This window comes from Notolepis coatsorum (genome assembly GCF_963971535.1).
Source record: "Notolepis coatsorum genome assembly, chromosome: 10".
Lineage (NCBI taxonomy): Eukaryota > Metazoa > Chordata > Actinopteri > Aulopiformes > Paralepididae > Notolepis > Notolepis coatsorum.
In genome coordinates, this window is record NC_140174.1 from 44585852 (window position 1) to 44605320 (window position 19469).

The following is a 19469-nucleotide window of genomic DNA, read 5'->3' on the forward strand; positions in this document are numbered from 1 at the left end:
TCCGAGCACTTTAAAACGCGTTCAGCACACTTCATGCATATTTTGTGCCAGTTCATGACAGGGACCCGATGGACATAATACTGGAAATCGCGATCAGACAATTGGAATATTCTTGTTGGGATACCTCCTAGTAAAGGTAAGGACTATATGACATCAATCCTACTTTGATCCAACAATGACTTCACATCGATCGCAACGATCATATGTCACATACTCCAAAACGTATGCCGTTGCTGACGATCAGAGCATAAAAAAAACGCCCCACCACCCCCACCCCCCCCCCCCTTTGATGCATTCATGATGAAACATAATACCTATTATATACCTTTGATTTGGCAATAGCAACACGTCCAGGCGAGCAACGCGAATGCCTTTAGCAAAATTCACATATCGCTCCATAACGCAGCTTCCAGGAATTAGCCAGGATCACTCTGAAACTATACAATATTCACCACGGGATAACATGCAAACGTATACATGAACAAATTTACTCTTTTTTACATGTTGGATGAGAGATAGTGACTGTCAAATGAGCCATAGTATTGTCTCCATAGCTATAATATAGAATATAGATATAGCTCTGCAAACATCGTGTCGCACAGTGAAAACCCTATATTTTAAAGCGTGGCCCATTGACTACAAGGATGGATACAATGGCTGGCGCTGAAAGTGTTAAAGGGGACATGCATTGCTATTCCTAGCACTATTTGGGCAACTTTACACAATTCCTGTGAGTCTATTGAAGACATCTGTACGTTTTTTTTTTTTTTAAATGCATTGTTTTATATTTCTAATCAAGTACTCAAAACCATCATTTTTCAGCCTCAGGATTTCAGGCTGTTATGGCCTGGCTCCGCCCATAAGCACTTTGAGTGACAGTCAGCCCACACAGTCTGCGATTGGTAGACAGAGAGAGAGAAAGAGAGGGGGGGTGGGGGGGGTGAGAGAGAGGGAGAGAGAGAGAGAGAGAGAGAGAGAGAGAGAGAGAGAGAGAGAGAGAGAGAGAGAGAGAGAGAGAGAGAGAATTCACTGTATCATTCTGCTCTCCGCGGGGCGGGCGGGGGGGGGGGGGGGGGACCTGCGTGCGGAGTGTTTGCACAGTGGTCTCTCTCTCTCTCTCTCTCTCTCTCTCTCTCTCTCTCTCTCTCTCTCTCTCTCTCTCTCTCTCTGTCTGTCTCTCCCTCTCTCTCTCCCTCTCTCTCTCCCTCTCTATCTCTCTCTCCCTCAGAGTGCATGCAGAGGTGTCGGGTTTCACTCTGCCTCCGCAGTATGAGGAAGTGGTTTCCACTTGCTGTGTAGAGGTAGATTGTGGGCGGGCATTAGCTCCAACCACAGAGCCAATCGCAGGGCCCCGGTGACGTCACAACATGCCTCAAATCAGGATGACCTAATTAAATATAGCAGGAAATGGTCTGAGCTGAATCAGAGCAATCCGCCAATATGGTGTTTTGACACAAAAACACATTGATACTAACTCCTATTACTATAATACAATGCTAGAGACTGAAAAATGTCATTTATAATGCATGTCACCTTTAAGAAGGTGACGGTGTTATTTATGTTCCTCGGGACGATTCAGTCAATATCCGTGAACACGTGCCTGACACTGACTTTGTGGAGCCATGAAAGTGTCATCTTCTCACATGCACCCAAATGATTAAAAAATATATGGAAAAGCCACTTTAAAGGAAGGATGAATATAAAAGTCACTTTAACTCATTGACTGCCGGGAATTAGATGGGGCCCCGCTCTAGCACTGCCACGCTTTAAAAGATAGGACTGCATCACCTTGTTTGTAGAGCTATAACTATATTCTATATTATAGCTATGGATACAATACTATGGCCCATTTGACATCACCTATCTATCGTTCAATACGTGAAAAAGAATACATTTTTCCATCCATACGTTCCCGTGTTATACCGTGGTGAATATAAGTATGGTTTTAGAGCGGTCTAGGGTCATTCCCGAAATGATGAGTTATAGCCGTATACGTCAATTCCACTATAGACGTTGCCGTTTCTTGCCTGTACACGCTATTATTCCTAAATCAAATCTATATCATATAGGTATTATGTTCCATCATGAATGCATAAAAGGATGGGGGGGGGTTGTTTCTGATTATTTGATTGTCAGTAACAGCATTCGTATTGAACACTAAAAACGCTTATCAGCCCGATCGGTATAAAAGCATTGCAGGATCAAGCAAAAATGTACGTCAAATCGTCCTTACCTGTGATCGGGAGTATTCCAAAAATAATATTCCAATTGTTTGATCGCCATCTGGTACATCCAATGTCCATTTGGCCCACGGCATAATCCACCACAACATATGGATCAGGGATATTTGACACGCTTCAATGGAACCGGGAGAACCGTTCGCCTCGCCCGACAAGGAAAAATTAAACCTGAGACATTTGGCCGTTCCACAGGTTACAAGGTTACAAAGGGTGCTCGATACCGCCGTCTTGCGTGATGTGGCCGGTATTGCACTTTGGCATTCTCAGGATGATTCCCCATGTTAACCCCGAGTCTGTGTGCCTGTAATGAATAGAAATATAGAATAAAAGAAATAACGATCAAATAACGAGTATACTCGTTGTTGGCGTTCAATGATTGCCGCCCAATAATGAGTAAACTTGTCGTTGGCGGGGAATGAGTTAAGGAAAGAACAGATGTTTGTATAGTATAGTTTAGATATAGTAAGTATAGTATAATGACGGAGTTAAAATTTTATATTGTATAGTAGTGTACATAGGAACCAGTGCCTTCTCAGGAATTTAGCATGTCTATTTTTATCATGCACATTATTATGTCTCTTATTACCTGTTTTTTTCTTTCCTATGTCTACTTTATTATTGTATTATTGCACAATCGATGCGGGCATGACCACCCGCATTTCACTGTATGCCCTGGTATGTATGTGACAAATAAACCTCTTGATTCTTGATTCTTGATGAGGTTTATATTCTAGTATTACTGCTAAAAGGTCTGAAGCAGAATGTAAACCTCATTCGCGTGTAAATTAATAGCTCATACAACAATTGTATGGGCTCACAAAGTCAAGTGTCTTAAAATGGGCAGGGTTCCCTTTTAAGAATGTTCCCTGTCCAGGCTGCACCCTGGTCTCTGCACATGACATAAAATAGCGCAACCGACAAGGAGAGTAGGGTCCAGCTGCAGCGCCGGAGAATCCTCTCAAGGGGCAAGCCTGTGGCAGCCACGAATCTACTTTCTATAGAAGCAGCTCAGAGGTGCGCTGTTTTAAGTGAGCGTGTGTTATTGGATTGATTGATTGATTGATTGAACATTTTATTAATGTCCGCCTTGTTTCGAACTGGTTATGCTTAGGCCCTCTTTCGAAGTCGGTTATGCTCAGTGATGCGTTCCTCATGGGACGGGTTGCACGCAGTGCAGCCAAAGTTTTTTGAGCAGAAGCACGTGCACGCACACGCACGGATGTGCACGGCACACGCGTGACGTGTGCACACAGGAATGTGCTGCACTCGCCAACTCGCTATAAGTACCCACCTGGGCTACTTTGCATATCAATAGCGCCGGTCGTAAATACGTTCTCAGATACATTCACACAGAACTTGTGAATGAAATGTGTTATATTCCAGGCAATTAGGCATTGTCTTTAGTCTGTGCTTAAGCGAGAGAACATTTATGCGCATGCGCGGGAGCGCGTGCACGTGGCGTCATTAGCGTGCGAGCAACCAGTGTTGATATGACGAACGCAACACGGCTTAGAGTTTATCTTTAGAGCAGGGCGATCAGTGATGCAGTGGTGGTCCCACTCTGTACCACGCCGTCCCAGCAGTTTTTTCTGAGCAGAAGTACACGCACGGATGTACACACAAAAATGCATTCACAACTTTCACTGACTCGTCGCGCCGTGCGCCAAGTACCCGGCACTTATCACCTAGACTTTGCATAATAATAGCATACCAATAACATAACAAAGAACGAGAAGTGCAAAACCAAAATACAAGCCCTGTGGGGGTTTGCTTGATCTGTGGAGCTCTCACTATGTGACAAATGGTCCCGAAGGATCATTGGAAGGATGAGGCATTAAGTTGTGCTTCAGAAGGAAACTGTCCTTCTGTAAACTAAGTTACATTGTTAATTTAGTTTGTATTTACTTTTCTAGTTTAAGTTAATTCAATTAAAGAAATTGTAACTACAATATTGTATCTACAATTACATTTAAAACATTGTTTGTTTTTCAATATAATTTCTTTATATATTGAAGGCTACATCCTGCTACCTTTTTCAGCTTCTCTATTTCAAGGCAATATTTACAAAAACTAAACAAAAACTAGTAATTTCCTATACAAACATGTTTCCTACTATTTATGCATAATAATGCGTGCGCTCGTGCATGTGGCGTCATTTAAACAGCATACAGGCAGTTCTGATATTACGACTGCACCCCTGAGGGCGATAGACCACCAGCCCTGATTCCAAACTCTAAGCATAACTGACTTCGAAAGAGGGCGACTTCGAAAGGCGAGTCAGTGAAAGTTGTGAATGCATTTTTGTGTGTACATCCGTGCGTGTACTTCTACTCAGAAAGAACTGCTGGGACGGCGTGGTACAGAGTGGGACCACCACTGCATCACTGATCGCCCTGCTCTAAAGATAAACTCTAAGCAGTGTTGCGTTCGTCATATCAACACTGGTTGCACGCACGCTAATGACGCCACGTGCACGCACGCTTCAGGGCGCGTGCACGCGCTCCCGCGCATGCGCATAAATGTTCCCTCGCTTAAGCACAGACTAAAGACAATGCCTAATTGCCTGGAATATAACACATTTCATTCACAAGTTCTGTGTGAATGTATCTGAGAACGTATTTACGACCGGCGCTATTGATATGCAAAGTAGCCCAGGTGGGTACTTATTCCTGTGTGCACGCGTCACGTGTGTGCCGTGCACATCCGTGCGTGTGCGTGCACGTGCTTCTGCTAAAAAAAACTTTGGCTGCACTGCGTGCAACCCGTCCCATGAGGAACGCATCACTGAGCATAACCGACTTCGAAAGAGGGCCTAAGCATAACCAGTTCGAAACAAGGCGGACATTAATAAAATGTTCAATCAATCAATCAATCAATCCAATAACACACGCTCACTTAAAACAGCGCACCTCCGAGCTGCTTCTATAGAAAGTAGGTTCGTGGCTGCCACAGGCTTGCCCAGTGAGAGGATTCTCCGGCGCTGCAGCTGGACCCTATTGGACAAGGAAGTGAGTGCGAAGAAGTGAAAGTAAACCTGACGTCCACACAAGGCAAAAACAAAACTCTCTTTCTCAGTCGCTTGATCTTTAGAAACAATAGCAGGTAAGAATGCATAGCTAAATGTTGCACTGTTAATTAAAATTGTGAGGGGGTAGATAATCATTTTAACGTCTGAAAAAAACATTTTCTGGAGTTTAAAAATGTATCCAAATGACTTCTCTTGTAAACGGGTCGTCTCTGTTTATATTATTACCACCCAAATAGACAGTTTTTTTTTATTGTTATATCTACAAGCTGAATAAATGTCTTAACTCATAACTTTCGCAAAGTCCCTTTTCTTTGACTGGCAATGGTGGTATATTCCATCCATGTTAAATTTCACTTTCATTTTTGAGGAAGTTGTAATGATGGTAGGCTACTGTACATTCTATGGTCGGGGTAAAGTCAAAATGAATGTGTTCGGAGTTGATCACATCATAGAAAAATGGAAAACCACCCAGCCAAATCTCAAAGACACTCTGACGTCACGAGACCGCCGCCATCTTAATGTAGGGGACAACAAACGGGTGTGTACCAGGCCAGCAAAAGTGAGCTCCGTTTTTAAATAGTAGTAATATAAACATGAAAAAGGCATGTAGGCTACTTGAAGCCTCCAGTGCACATACTGAGAATGGACTATATGGCGAAGTAGCTAGCAGCTAACATGTATCTGCTGTTTACAGCCTCACAGCCAATAATTAATTTACGATATATATTTGTTCCTTATTTATTTATTTTTTACTTTGATCGACTCTCCCATCTGCGTCTACGTGTGTCCTCTTGATAGCCGCCAGCCACTTTTTCCTCCGTGATGCCTCAGCTGGTATTATATAAAACTTGCGATTTTGATTTAGTTATTAGTACAAAACGTAACACAGCAGCTCTTTGGCATTGTGATGCACTGAAGAAAATTACCCTTGATTGTGTTTAATTTGCAGTTTTTCCAATCCGTTTTCTGCACTAAATGAAGCGTACACAATGTACCCGGGGTGAATGTTTCCCCCAAGCCGTAGTTGCATAGCAACAACAGACAGGAAGTTGACTTCGAGAATTAATAACGTTATAAAAACCCAGCTCACTAACGCCTCATCTGGCTTTTCGGACCCTTTCTCAGGGTTGTGGCACGCTTGATTGACAGCTCCCTTTCAGTTCAAGTGCCATTTTATTTCCCCTTCAATCACTAAAAGGTTTTGTACAAACTACCAAATATCAATTGGACCATACATTAGAATGCTTGACTAATTGACTATCTAGCAAACTAGGTGATTAGACTGCCCAAATATATGTTTTTATTTAACTATAGAGCTACCCCTGGTCCCACTTTTCAGAAAAGATTATGCCCTTACATTTTCGGGCCACTTCCCTTAAAAGCCAAAGTCCCAGACACTTTCAATTGGTAGAACAGGTAAAGTAATTACAATGCTGTAACAAAATAACTTTTAGATATTTTTTTAATATTGTAGTAGACCATCTAACAGAGGATATTTAAATACATATTGGCTCTATCATCGATTTTTAAATATATTTTTGGTGGTGGCAGAAAAAGGTTTGACCTCTTTACTCCTCATCACATAATTAATTTTTTTTATCAGAAATTATAGTAACTCATCATCCAGATACTCACAAAGAACTGTGCTGTCTGAATGATAGTACGTCACTCATTCACAAACTGGAGAGCTTGTTCCCGTTTACTTCATTTGCATACATACACGCCCCTCCAGCTCATTATAATGCGAGGGCCGTGCGCAAAACAAGGGTCGGCATTGCCCTGTATTCAACAGGTAGCGAGGAAGCGCTTTGCGACGGATCAAAATTAGATTAGATTAAAATGTATTGTCATCATACAGCACACTATACCTATAGTGGAATAGACTATTAATATTCCATATTTATATCGTCTTGTTGCACGCTCCTGGCCACTTGCCACAGTATACTACACATGCGTGCATACTGTATAGTCTACGTGTGTAATGAATGAACAGTAGTAGGGCTGGGCGATATGGCCAAAAACGTTATTGCGATAAAATTATAAAATTATTTTCATATAACTCGATATCGATAATTATCGTCGATATAATGTCTGTCAAGTTTAATTAACTTCTTATGCCCGGCGCCGATGGACAGGCTATTAATAGACTTGTTTTGCTGCTGCGAATGTCTCGAGAGTCGAGTTGATGTCGTCATCAGTCCGCGCACGTTAGTAGTTAGCCAGAGTACTCGAGCAAGCGGAGTATTCCATGACAATGTACTAAATATGACCATAAAATACTCTGTTCCGCCCCAATACATTGCAACAACGTCCACCGTATACCCCACACTACTATACCAGTTACCCTCAGAATTCAAAACACACACCAACTCGGCAGGTAAACTGTAAAATAGCGCCGTGCAAGCTAATTATCCTAGCCAGCCTCGTTTCCAAGCGGAGTATTCCATGACAATGTACTAAATATGACCATAAAATACTCTGTTCCGCCCCAATACATTGCAACGACGTCCACCGTATACCCCACACTACTATAACAGTTACCCTCAGAATTCAAAACACACACCAACTCGGCAGGTAAACTGTAAAATAGCGCCGTGCAAGCTAATTAGCCTAGCCAGCCTTGTTTACTGAGTCCTACTTCCGGGTCTCCTTCCGCTGTCGGCCATCTCCTTCACTGATTGGTTGTTAGTGCGTGTGCTCATATCCAAGCTTTGAAAATTGATATATCGAAACTTTGCGACCACGTTTCATGTTTATTTCGAGGAAATAATTTATCGCGATAGTTATCGTTATCGTTTTATCGCCCAGCCCTAAACAGTAGGCTTATATTATTCTAATGACTTGTTTTATTAGGAGATCGCAGATACTGCTTAGAGTAGACGACAGAGTACAGCAACTTGCTATGGGCCTGGTCTACAAGATACACTACACCACTAAGGTACCCATGTACATGTCGAAATACTTCCCAAAGGTTAGTGAATACCATGACCACAACACCCGAGGGAGTTCCACAAATCATGTCCAACCCAGATTCGGCTCAAACAAGGGGCTAAAAAACACGTTCCGCAATTATGCCACATCAATGTGGAACGCCCTACCCACAGCCGTAAAAAAAATGTGAACCACTACCCACCTTCAAAACCACTCTCAAAGAGCACATACCTACGGGAGGCTGCAATTCAAAACTGGCCCCCGTAAATATCTGAACCCCCCCTCCCACCCACCCACCCCCTCCTAATGTGTTCCCTCCCCCTTGTCATGTATATATTTACTGTTAGGATCTGTATCTGTTTAACAGTACTGTATATTTGCATATCTTGTCTGTCACAAATGTAACAGTACTGTATATCTGTATGTCATAAATGTCATGATTAGATTAGATGATTAGATTATTATATCTGTATGTTGTGTATGTCATAAATGTCATTATGAATTGAAAATGGGGGACCCTGATGTAAACAAGACGACTTTTCTCTGGTCTGCATCCCCTTAACAATTGTGTGTATTGAACTGTACTGTACCGGTGTACCCATTCTGCAATCTGTTAATTAAAGTTTTCAATCAATCAATCCCTATAGTAGTCATACTGTAGTTCTACTACAGTACAGTACACATCTTAGTGTGACATCTTAAGGCCGCCACAGAGTCGGGCATGAGCGGACCAGTGTCACACAAAAGGCTGTTCGGCGTGTTGGTTGACATCGACCTGCAATAAAGGTAGTAAACCGGCATGAGAAATGTAGGAAATTGGTAAGCGGTGGTAAGCTTGACTGAAACCTCAAACGATTGTGGACATACCGCGCAGAGTCCGGTCCGCTCACAGTACGCCAGTCTCTGTGGCGGCCTTAAAATGTCATGCTAAGATGTGTACTGTACGTAATACTATAGGGCAGCGCATACAGTATCTACTATCTCCTAATGAAACAAGTCATTAGAATAATATAAGCCTACTGTAGTACTGTTCATTCATTACACACGTAGTCTATACAGTGTGCGTGCACCGAACAACAAGGAGCGCGCGAACAAGACGGTATAAATATGGAATATTAATACAGTCTATTCCACTATAGATATAATCCACGCTATTAGCTTTAGTTCTTATTTATTTATCTATCCACTTTTGCAGTATCATTTGTAGTGTTGGTCTAGTATTTTTATTTATTTTCGGACATCACAATCCCTCTTGAGGCATGGCTGTAAATGTAAAACAAAATGTTTTATCATACAAATATAATATAATATAATAACATATTTATTATTATTATGGTTATTTAATTCCAAGGATGTCTGTAGAGTTGACATGAACGCAATCACCATGATTCCTCTCAAATAAAGCCCTTAAGAACACGGTGCACACCTGTCTGTGCGACTTACGACTGCTCTTCAGCGCTCCTAAATCCTGCTCTTAGTTGAGACCGAATCCAGGAGAAGGGACCGTTCGTGAATCCCAAAATCGGCCCGAAAAGTAAAAGTCTGATCTTTTGTCTTAAGTCCGTTGGTGAATGAGACCCATTCTTGGGAAGTGCTGCCCACACAAAGACGGCTGTAATATAATCTTTAAAACAAGTAATGTGAGGTTTCTGTCATGAGCATAATGTTCATTCATTGTGTGTTCCAGAAATGGCTACTGCCCACAATCTCCTGTTTGAAGATCAGCTCCTGTGTTCCATCTGTCTGGAAGTGTTCAATAAACCAGTGTCTATTCCGTGTGGACACAACTTCTGCCAGTCCTGCATCACAGAGTACTGGGATCTTGAGGTCATCTGGCAGTGTCCCCTCTGTAAGAACACTTTTGAGAGGAGACCAGATCTCAAAGTCAACACTTTAATTTCAGAGCTTGCCTTTCAGTTCAAGGTGTCGGTTAACGTGAGCGACACCAGGAGCAGCCCAGGCCAACCACCACATTCCATAACTGGAGAAGTGGTGTGTGACATCTGCACCGGGCCCAAACTCAAAGCTCTCAGGTCCTGCCTGGATTGTCTGGCCTCTTACTGTGAGACCCACCTAGAACCACACCGCAGAGTTGCAGGTCTGAGAAGACACAACCTGATTGACCCTGTGGAGAACCTGGAGGACATGATTTGTAAGAAGCACAACAGGCCCCTGACGTTGTTTTGCAGAAATGACTGCGTCTGTCTGTGTGAGGTCTGCGCTGACTTGTATCATAAGACCCATAAAACTGTCCCTTTACAAAAGGAATATAGATGGAGGAAGGCTCTTCTTGGGGAGAAGGGGGCCATCGTGCAACAGATGATCCAGGAGCGACTGCAGAAGGTCCAGGAGATCAAAAGCATGGTAAAGCTAAGTCAGAAAGAAGCTGAAAATGACAGGGCAACAATTGTGCATGACTACATCGCTCTGGTGGCCTTCATTGAGAGAAGCCAAGCTGAGCTCATTGGAGTGATCGATGGAAAGCAGAAAGCTACAGAGGAAGAGGCCGAAGAGATCATTAAAGACCTGGAGAAGGAAATAAGTGATTTAAAAGAGACTGATGCAGAGCTGAACGATCTACTGCACACTGCAGACCATCTCCACCTCCTCCAGAACTTGCCTACCCAGTCCATCCTCCCGCAAGTCAAGGACTGGTCTAGAATAAGTGTCGGCAGCTATCAGGGAATGGAGGACATGGGGGGATATTTTAAGAGTTCCATGTCTCGGGTGGAAGTTGCACTTGACGAAATTAGATTGACACTGAATGAATTCTACAATAATGCGTTAAGTGAGGCTGCACTCGAGAGGATGCAACAGCATGAGGTGGATGTCATTCTAGACCCTGACACGGCACACCCCAAGCTCCTCCTGTCTACAGATGGAAAACAAGTGAAATTCAGTGACCTGTTACAGAGTCGCCGCAATACCCCAAAGATGTTTGATACTTATCTCACTGTCCTGGGAAAAAGGGGCCACTCCTCAGGGAAATTCTACTATGAGGTGCAGGTAGGAAGGAAGGTTGAATGGAGTTTAGGAGTGGTCAGTGAGTCTGTCAACAGGAAAGGGCCATTTGTCCTGAGTCCCGATAGTGGAATTTGGGCGATTTCTTTCAGAGTCGATACGTATGCAGCCTTCACCGACAACAGAGTCCCCTTTCACCGGGGAAAGGCGGAGACCGTGGGGGTGTTTGTGGATTATGAGAAGGGTCAGGTCTCGTTCTATGATGTGGAGAACAGAGCTCTCATTTACTCGTTTACTGGTTATACCTTCACTGAGAAGCTCTATCCATACTTCAACCCTTGTGATGATGAATATCCCGGCAACTTTGCACCATTGGTCATCTCTCCTGTCAATCATAGTAAATGAAGAGAGCAGCAATGACAGAGCTTCAATGATCTGCAGGTGTACAGGAAAACCTTTTCGGTACATACAAAAGATTAACAGTAAAGTAAATGGTTACTAGGCTATCTACTATACACTGTTGCAGTGTGTCGTACCCCATAACTATTTTTGTGAATGTTAATCAAAGAGTTGTGAGCCTTTCTTCATGACTTTAGTACCCTGTAGCCGTCATTGGGTCAGAGATGATGACTTATATTTTAGCCTTGGTTTGATTAAGTAGACATAGGAAACACACCAACCGGAGATGAGTCAGTGTTTGGGCTTCATTATAGTTTCAATATGAGACTTTACTATCTAGAGGAAGTTAAAGTCGTAACAAGGTTTCCGTAGGTGAACCTGCGGAACGATCATTAATGAATACCAGCCGAAAACCACTACATGACAATTTCAACATCTCATATTACAGACAGATATGGGATCCATATGAATAGGAATTAGTATCGTCCCTGTTATTGACCCTGTGTTGTGTGATATCGAAAGAACGCATTGGAAATAAGTGTTGTTGATACTTCAATGTGTTATCCTCAGTAAGGACACTGTCTAAATATTAATCTTGTTTTTGATGATGAGACTAGTAAACTATAATCCATTGTAAAAGCCCTTGCAATCCCTATAACATGAGATAATGACTGGCCGATCATCAATCATCATTGGGCCAATAATGATCATTCCTGTTCTATCATATGAATACCTGTTCTATCATATGAATACCTGTTCTATCATATGAATACCTGTTCTATCATATGAATACCTGTACACACCGTCATCTATTGAGTCTTTCTGCTGGTGCACTAAGGCTACATTTTTCTCATGAATGTGACTCATCTTTTTTTCACGACAGTGTGAACAGCACAAATCACCTGGAATGTGATCTTTTCAATTCTGATTTGGGCCACTTTCATATATTTTTTGCAATGCAACCTCGGTCTAAACAGTCACTCTAGATTGACATTTGTCACAAATTTTACTTTATTGTTTATTTGCGCATCATGCGGGTCAGTTCAGGAGTGTGACCAGTTCACACTGGAATCTGATATTGGACACTGTTCACGTAATGTGAACAGCCAAACAAAAGACATCGGATCTGAGCAATAAATCAGAATTGAGCACTAAGGCTTGCAGTGTGAACATAGCCTAAGTAACTGCACATGTGTTATACCTCAATTCCTTCAATATGGATATGATGCAATATGATGACGGAGTGACATGGTGTCCATTTTACTCTCCTTGAATCAAACCTGGAAAGCCTGCAAACATAGCCTACTGTTATTCTCAGTGTAGGCCTACTGAAAATGGGGGGGGGGGGGGCTAATTTTTTCAGTTGAGCATAGATTAACTGCCTACTGATACAGTTTTATAACACGCACACAATAGATTCATTTAAGGGTATTGTAGTAATTTGGGATTTTTTAGTCCATTCACTGATCATTCACTGATCATTAACACTTTGAGTGCCACGCGTTTTGTCGTTAGTTCATGCCGCCAGTTGAATGCCAGCAACGCTATATAGCGTTTTTGTCGTATATTTTTTTATTAGCGATTTTAATTCATATTTCATCAATCGAGCCTCACACTAGTGTTGCAGACTCTCTCTGAGCTCCATTGGGAAAATACCGCCCCCTATATTTTACTTTTCCATCAAGCCAACTGAAGGATCCAAGTGATCGCCGAGCCGCAAAACAACGTGGAATACATATTTACAGTACCCAACGCTGAATCAATAAACACGATCGATATTTGGAATGGCGATCAGGAATTGGAATAATCTTTTTGGAGAACATCTGAGCTGAAGTACGCAATTTATTTTACCAGTCTTGGGGTAATCGTATCTGTTTTGACCTATATATCAGCGTGTGCCCTGTGTGTGTGTGTGTGCGCGCTGATCAGGAAATGAGAGAATATATTTTTCAGATCGCTTATATAGCGTGCATAAGTACACATATACTATCGATAATCTAGCGTTTATTTGAAAACGATTCATAAATAGGCCGAAAAATGACAACGTTTTTGTGTATGCCAGAATATTCCAGTAAAGGCCGTTTATCACAGAATCTATATATTTTCCTGAAAAACGAGGGCTTTTCAAAATGCTATAAAACGGAAATGAACCGATTAAAAAAAAAACAATCCGTTTCGACAATGTTGAATGCAAACAAGTCATTGATAAACGACGGGCAGATTAGACACATAGCCATCATTTAAAACAGAGATTATGCGTTCACAACGCTATCATTGAAGTGGGTGCTGGCATCCAACCACGTTTTACCATGTTAACAAGTGGCAACCAAAGTGTTAAATTAAACTAATTATTTAGTCATGTTTTTATTATTTCAAATTGTCTTTCCATTCATACATTTTCTTTTCATTGTGACATCTTGGGTCTCTGACAATCATTCACAGCTCTAATGGTGTATTCAGTCAGAATGCTCATCTAGTTTTAAAGTTGGACATTTGTCATGTGACAAAGTCGTATATGAGGTGATGGCGTTCGGGTGCTAGCTAGTTACCTTAGACCAGCGGTTCTCAAACTACGGGCTGCGACCCAAAGTGGGGTCGTGGGAAGGTGACAGTGGGGTCACGCATTAGCAATTTTTATTTTATTTTCTGGCAATATATTTTGGCAAAATATGCCTCGTTTTATAAATGTGTATTGATAACATAGTGCTGTAATAAAATTTTCGAATAAATATGCATGATCAAGTTCAACAACTTGTGCTTTTATTTTGATATTCCTTAATTCCACGTTGAAATTACGCAATTTGTTTGGTCGCCAAAAATAATCCTAAATAAAATGGGGTTGTGGTATAAAAAAGTTTGAGAACCCCTGCCTTAGACAGTCAGAACCAGTGAGATCCAAGGCAGCAAATTCAGCTTGATGGCCTCAAGCTTTCTATCTTGATGGAGCTGGTTTGATAAACTTTTAGGGAAACGCATTGTCAATATCATATTTCTGATGATATCTCATGATAATCTGCGTACAGAATAAAGCATCGTTTGTGATTTATTTTTTACCCAAAAAACACAAAAGGTGAAAGGTTGTTGATAAGTCACAACTCGTAAACGAGTATCATGGAACTAGCTCAGCTTTAACACATTTATCTTTTTACGATTTGGTCTGCCGTTCAAATGCAACTTCCTGGTGGTAAACTCGGATATTTCCAATTTAAAGACTTGATTAGGACTGGCTGACTGGCAGGACTTTATCTTTACCTCGGACCCTTAGACTGGAAAAAAACGGAGAACTCCACGATGGCTCAGTATTCAAGTCCATAGTCTTGAGGATTAAGATTAGGATTCAGCCCTCTTGACTTCAATAACATGTTCCTACATGTTCCCCCTTTGAATGGAAATGTAAATAAACAAAAGAAACACAGCATAACAATCTGGATTACATTTGATCTTATACCTTTATATCTGACCTATCTACCTACTGTATATCGGTGGTAACATCAGTGGTGTAGTGGTAGTTAAAGGAACACGTCAACATTATGGGAAATTCACTTTACGTCTTCTCGAGAATCGGACAAGAAGATACAAATTTCCTTTCTGCGCGTTCAGTAGAAGGAGATTCGGTGCACAGCTGGCTCTACTGAGTGCACAGAGATAAAAATGGTATCTTCTTGTCTGTGGTAGTTTAGGACTTGGGTTTACCTACTGCTAAGGGGAGGTGTGGTAGTTTAGGACTTTGGTTGACCTACTGCTAAGGGAAGGGGTAGTGGAGGACTTGGGTTTACCTACTGCTAAGGGAAGGAGTAGTGGAGGACTTGGGTGTACCTACTGCTAAGGGAAGGTGTGGTAGTTTAGGACTTGGGTTTACTTACTGCTAAGGGAAAGGGTAGTGAAGGACTTGGGTTTACCTACTGCTAAGGGAAGGTGTGGTAGTTTAGGACTTGGGTTTACCTACTGCTAAGGGAAGGTGTGGTAGTTTAGGACTTGGGTTTACCTACTGCTAAGGGAAGGTGTGGTAGTTTAGGACTTGGGTTTACTTACTGCTAAGGGAAAGGGTAGTGAAGGACTTGGGTTTACCTACTGCTAAGGGAAGGTGTGGTAGTTTAGGACTTGGGTTTACCTACTGCTAAGGGAAGGTGTGGTAGTTTAGGACTTGGGTTTACCTACTGCTAAGGGAAAGGGTAGTGAAGGACTTGGGTTTACCTACTGCTAAGGGAAGGTGTGGTAGTTTAGGACTTGGGTTTACCTACTGCTAAGGGAAGGGGTCTTCTCCATCCCCCTATCCTAGACAGAGGGAGCACGACCAGCACGGCAGAGATGAAGCATTTCAACTCGAAGCAACATCCGCAACACTCAGACAGACACAACAACACTCCATGCTATAGCGTAACACCCTCAGTATTGCCACGACAACCGTACTCTGCCCAATCGCCATGGGAACGCTCAGCCTCCCTAGTCCCGTAATCCATTTCCCAGCCACAATGAGTATTTGACACGGTTCACATGCGGAGGCATGCCGTATGGGGGGTGGGTGGGTGTGTGTGGCAGAAGCCTCTTTCTCGCTCCGTCTCTCTACACACGTAAAAAACACACACACACCAAAGTACAATGGAATACAGAAATGCTGTTCCGTCATTCAAAGTCTAACCTAATTGTATTAATCTCTTGTGTCAAAGGAACAAACATGGCGTCTTGTAAAACGTCCTCGTTTTGATAACGAGCTGGTCGAGCTGTTCATCACCAGCTGCAGCTGTGGGTCATTTATGACAACGCCTTATGGCTGGCTTTACCTGATCAGAGCTATTGTTTTATCCAGTAGTGCTGATGGACCAGAGGAATGCTTGTAAGCGCAGTTGGCTCAGATGTGCTTGTGTGTTTATTGGTGTGTGTGTGTATGTGAATAGGCAGATATTTTTTCATACTGTTTTTTCCTCTCTCTGGAAATAAGACGAGAAATGATGAGTTGGCTCCTCCTCGCCAGTGTGTAAGCTGAGCCCCACCCCCCATCATGGCTACCGCTCCGTGAACACGGGGGGGGGGGGGGGGGGGGGGGGGGGAGTAGGAGGGGAGGGAACTGCGAGAGGAGGACCGGCTGGAGGGAGAGACGAGACGAGAGGTGAGAGTAGGGATGGAGGGGAAATGACTGGCTCTGCAATGAAAGGAACATGAGAGAGGAGGGATGACAGTAGAAGGATCTGACGTGTCTAGATCAGTAAGAATGGAGGAATATCAGGATGTAGGTTGGAATGAGGCAGAATAGGTGCGACAGTGGCTAGGGAGGTAGAGCAGTCGCCTGGTAATCCCGGTTCGATTCCCGCTTCTCCCGAGAAGCATGTCGAAGTGTCCTTGAGCAAGACACTTAACCTCTAACTGCTCCCGATGAGCAGGTTGGCACCTTGCATGGTCGCCTCTGCCGTGTGTGAGTGAATGGGTGAAATGTGAGGAACAGATTGTAAAGCGCTTGGATAAAAGTGCTATATAAATTTACCATTTACCATTTAGATGCAACGGAAAGGGATGAGACAGGAGTAGCGTGGGATGGAACTGGAGAGAGAGGGAAAGAGGTAAAGTAAAGGTATGTTTGGATATGAATGGGGGACTGACTGTCCACCAGAGCAGCCCCTTCCATAAGTCGCTCGGTTTGGTCTTGATCGACTAAGACTTTGTTAGTTGATTTGTGTTTAGTTTTTTTCCCCCCATGCTGAATTAATAATTTCCTGATAAATGATTTTCATATCTTCACACTATCTAAGCACTGGACTTAAGAAAGGTCCTCCTGCACGACTGCGTGTGGGAAGCACTAATTTGACAGATTTGTTTATTAAAATCTATTAATGGATATTGGTCTGCAAAGTCCTGTGACTATGAGTGGACTAGGAATTTCTTTAGTCGAGGACAGTCATAGTATCCACCTACCTGAGCTCTGCACCTCGTTCAGATAGCTGTCATCAGTCACCACCTGCAGATGGGAGGAAGACAGACGGAGAAATACCAGGTCAGGTACAAGTTCTGGATCTCATCGTTTCACACACAGGTTCATAGACAGCATTTCATCCATGAACGTTTCTGAATATATCTGCTCGTGGTGTGGATCACTAGGCCGTGTGGCTCCTCAGGCGGACAAATGACCAGATGGAGGGAACAACAAACGCAAACAGACGGTATAGAAGGTTTCAATCGAACGTAACATTCTACACTGACAGGAAATACACTTGGGTCCGAACTAGGGATGCTCGATATTGGCTTTTTTACCGATACCGATATACCGATATTGTCCAACTCTTAATTTCCGATACCGATATCAACCGATACCGATATATGCAGGGTTTCCCCTCCCAAAAAACGGTATAATTTCAGGTAATTAACATTACATATGTCTTGTTGTGGAATTAACATAACATTATGCATACTTTTGACAATAAATAAAATCAGAATTTGTTCTTACTTGCTTGCCTGGGTAAATAAAGGTTATAGAAATGTAAAAAAAAAAGTAAAAATCTTTAATTTTTTTTTTTTTTTTTGAAAACCGATACAGATATTTTCCGATATCACATTAATGCCAATATCGGTAGGCCGATAATATCGGACATCCCTAGTCCGAACTGTTCCTTAGCAACAGAATTCCAGTGAAACGTTCTATGTACATAATACATGTGTATATACACACAGGCACACACACATTCCTTTGACTTAAATTCATTCCTTAACCATAACCACTATGTGCCTAATCATAACCCTTAACCCTAACCTTCACATAAACCAATTAGGCTAAGTGGACAAGTGACTAATGTCCCTGCACAAAGATAAAAGGTGAGGACATTTTGGTGCCCATGAAGATAGGAAAACATGGACACACGCACAAACAATCATGAGATGACGGTGGTGCATCACACATGTATTACAGTCTCAGAAATCGGGTCAGATCACTCCATACTTGGAAACCTGACACAAAGGACACGCATGCGTACGCACACATACTGTACACCCACACACTGCTGATGCTAGAAGAAACAGGAAATATTCAGAGAGAAGTGAAATACTGTACGCATCACCTTCAAATGGACCGAAGTCCTTTTGCCCTCTCTCTCTCCCCCTCTCTCTCTCTCCCTCTCTTTCTGCACTCGCATACACACAGATCCCAGGTGGCGTGGCCCAGCCTAATTCTATTCGATCGTGGACAAGGGACCTGTGGTACCTGACAAGAGTGTTCATATCACCATTCATATCAATCACACGCTTTGGTTATGGCGCTAATCAGATGTGACATTCTCACAGCTGTGTCCGCCACATAGCCATGCAAACACATATACAGATGCACTCAAATGCACGTGCGCACACGCACACACACACGGATGGAACACGAAGATGGACAGGCGAGGGTGTAGAGAGAGAGGGAGATGGAGAGAGAGAATCATAGCTCCATTTGTACTTGATCTGGTCAAAATGTTATTGTAGTACCATGGACTTAAAATAATGGTCACTAAAATATAGCCTATATAATCACTAAGACGTACTGTAGATGTATTACATCATAAGTCGTAGTGTCTCTATGGATGTTGTTGAAGCTCCGTTACCTCTGCTTACCTGCGTTATACATGTATAATTTTCCTTGTATTCATTTTCTTTTATTAATTTGTATTTGTATTACTGTACCAATTATTTTACATCACTTGCCCACCTCAACACCTATCCATTTGTGAAATAATTCATAAATATATTTTTTTGTTCTATATTTGGTTCAGTTTATTGTTTTTCTCAAAAGTTTGAAATATGACTTCATAAATATGAAATAAGACATTGTTTTAAGAAGGTGACGAAATAATCCATGAGAGCAGCGTCCCCAAAGACAAATAGTCCTCTGGAAAGTGAGTGAGTAGTTCTAAACTTAGTATAGCATAATATAGGATCATGTCCCAATA

At 42.3% G+C, this 19469-nt stretch overlaps 2 protein-coding genes across 2 annotated transcripts in view; one reads left to right on the plus strand and one right to left on the minus strand.

The window, feature by feature from the left end:
- LOC311235818 (neurotrypsin) overlaps nt 1-19469 on the minus strand; it is a 66374-nt gene that overhangs the window by 42070 nt on the left and 4835 nt on the right. Inside the window, exon 2 of the mRNA XM_084323319.1 lies at nt 17467-17509. Coding sequence (XP_084179445.1) covers nt 17467-17509 — 43 coding nt within the window. The remainder of the gene's footprint in view (nt 1-17466; nt 17510-19469) is intronic.
- On the plus strand, nt 5285-12846 carry LOC311235879 (E3 ubiquitin-protein ligase TRIM39-like). The gene is made up of 2 exons (XM_084323406.1): nt 5285-5342; nt 9887-12846. The coding sequence occupies exon 2, from the start codon at nt 9889-9891 to the stop codon at nt 11563-11565; it is 1677 nt and encodes a 558-aa protein (XP_084179532.1). The 5' UTR covers nt 5285-5342; nt 9887-9888; the 3' UTR covers nt 11566-12846.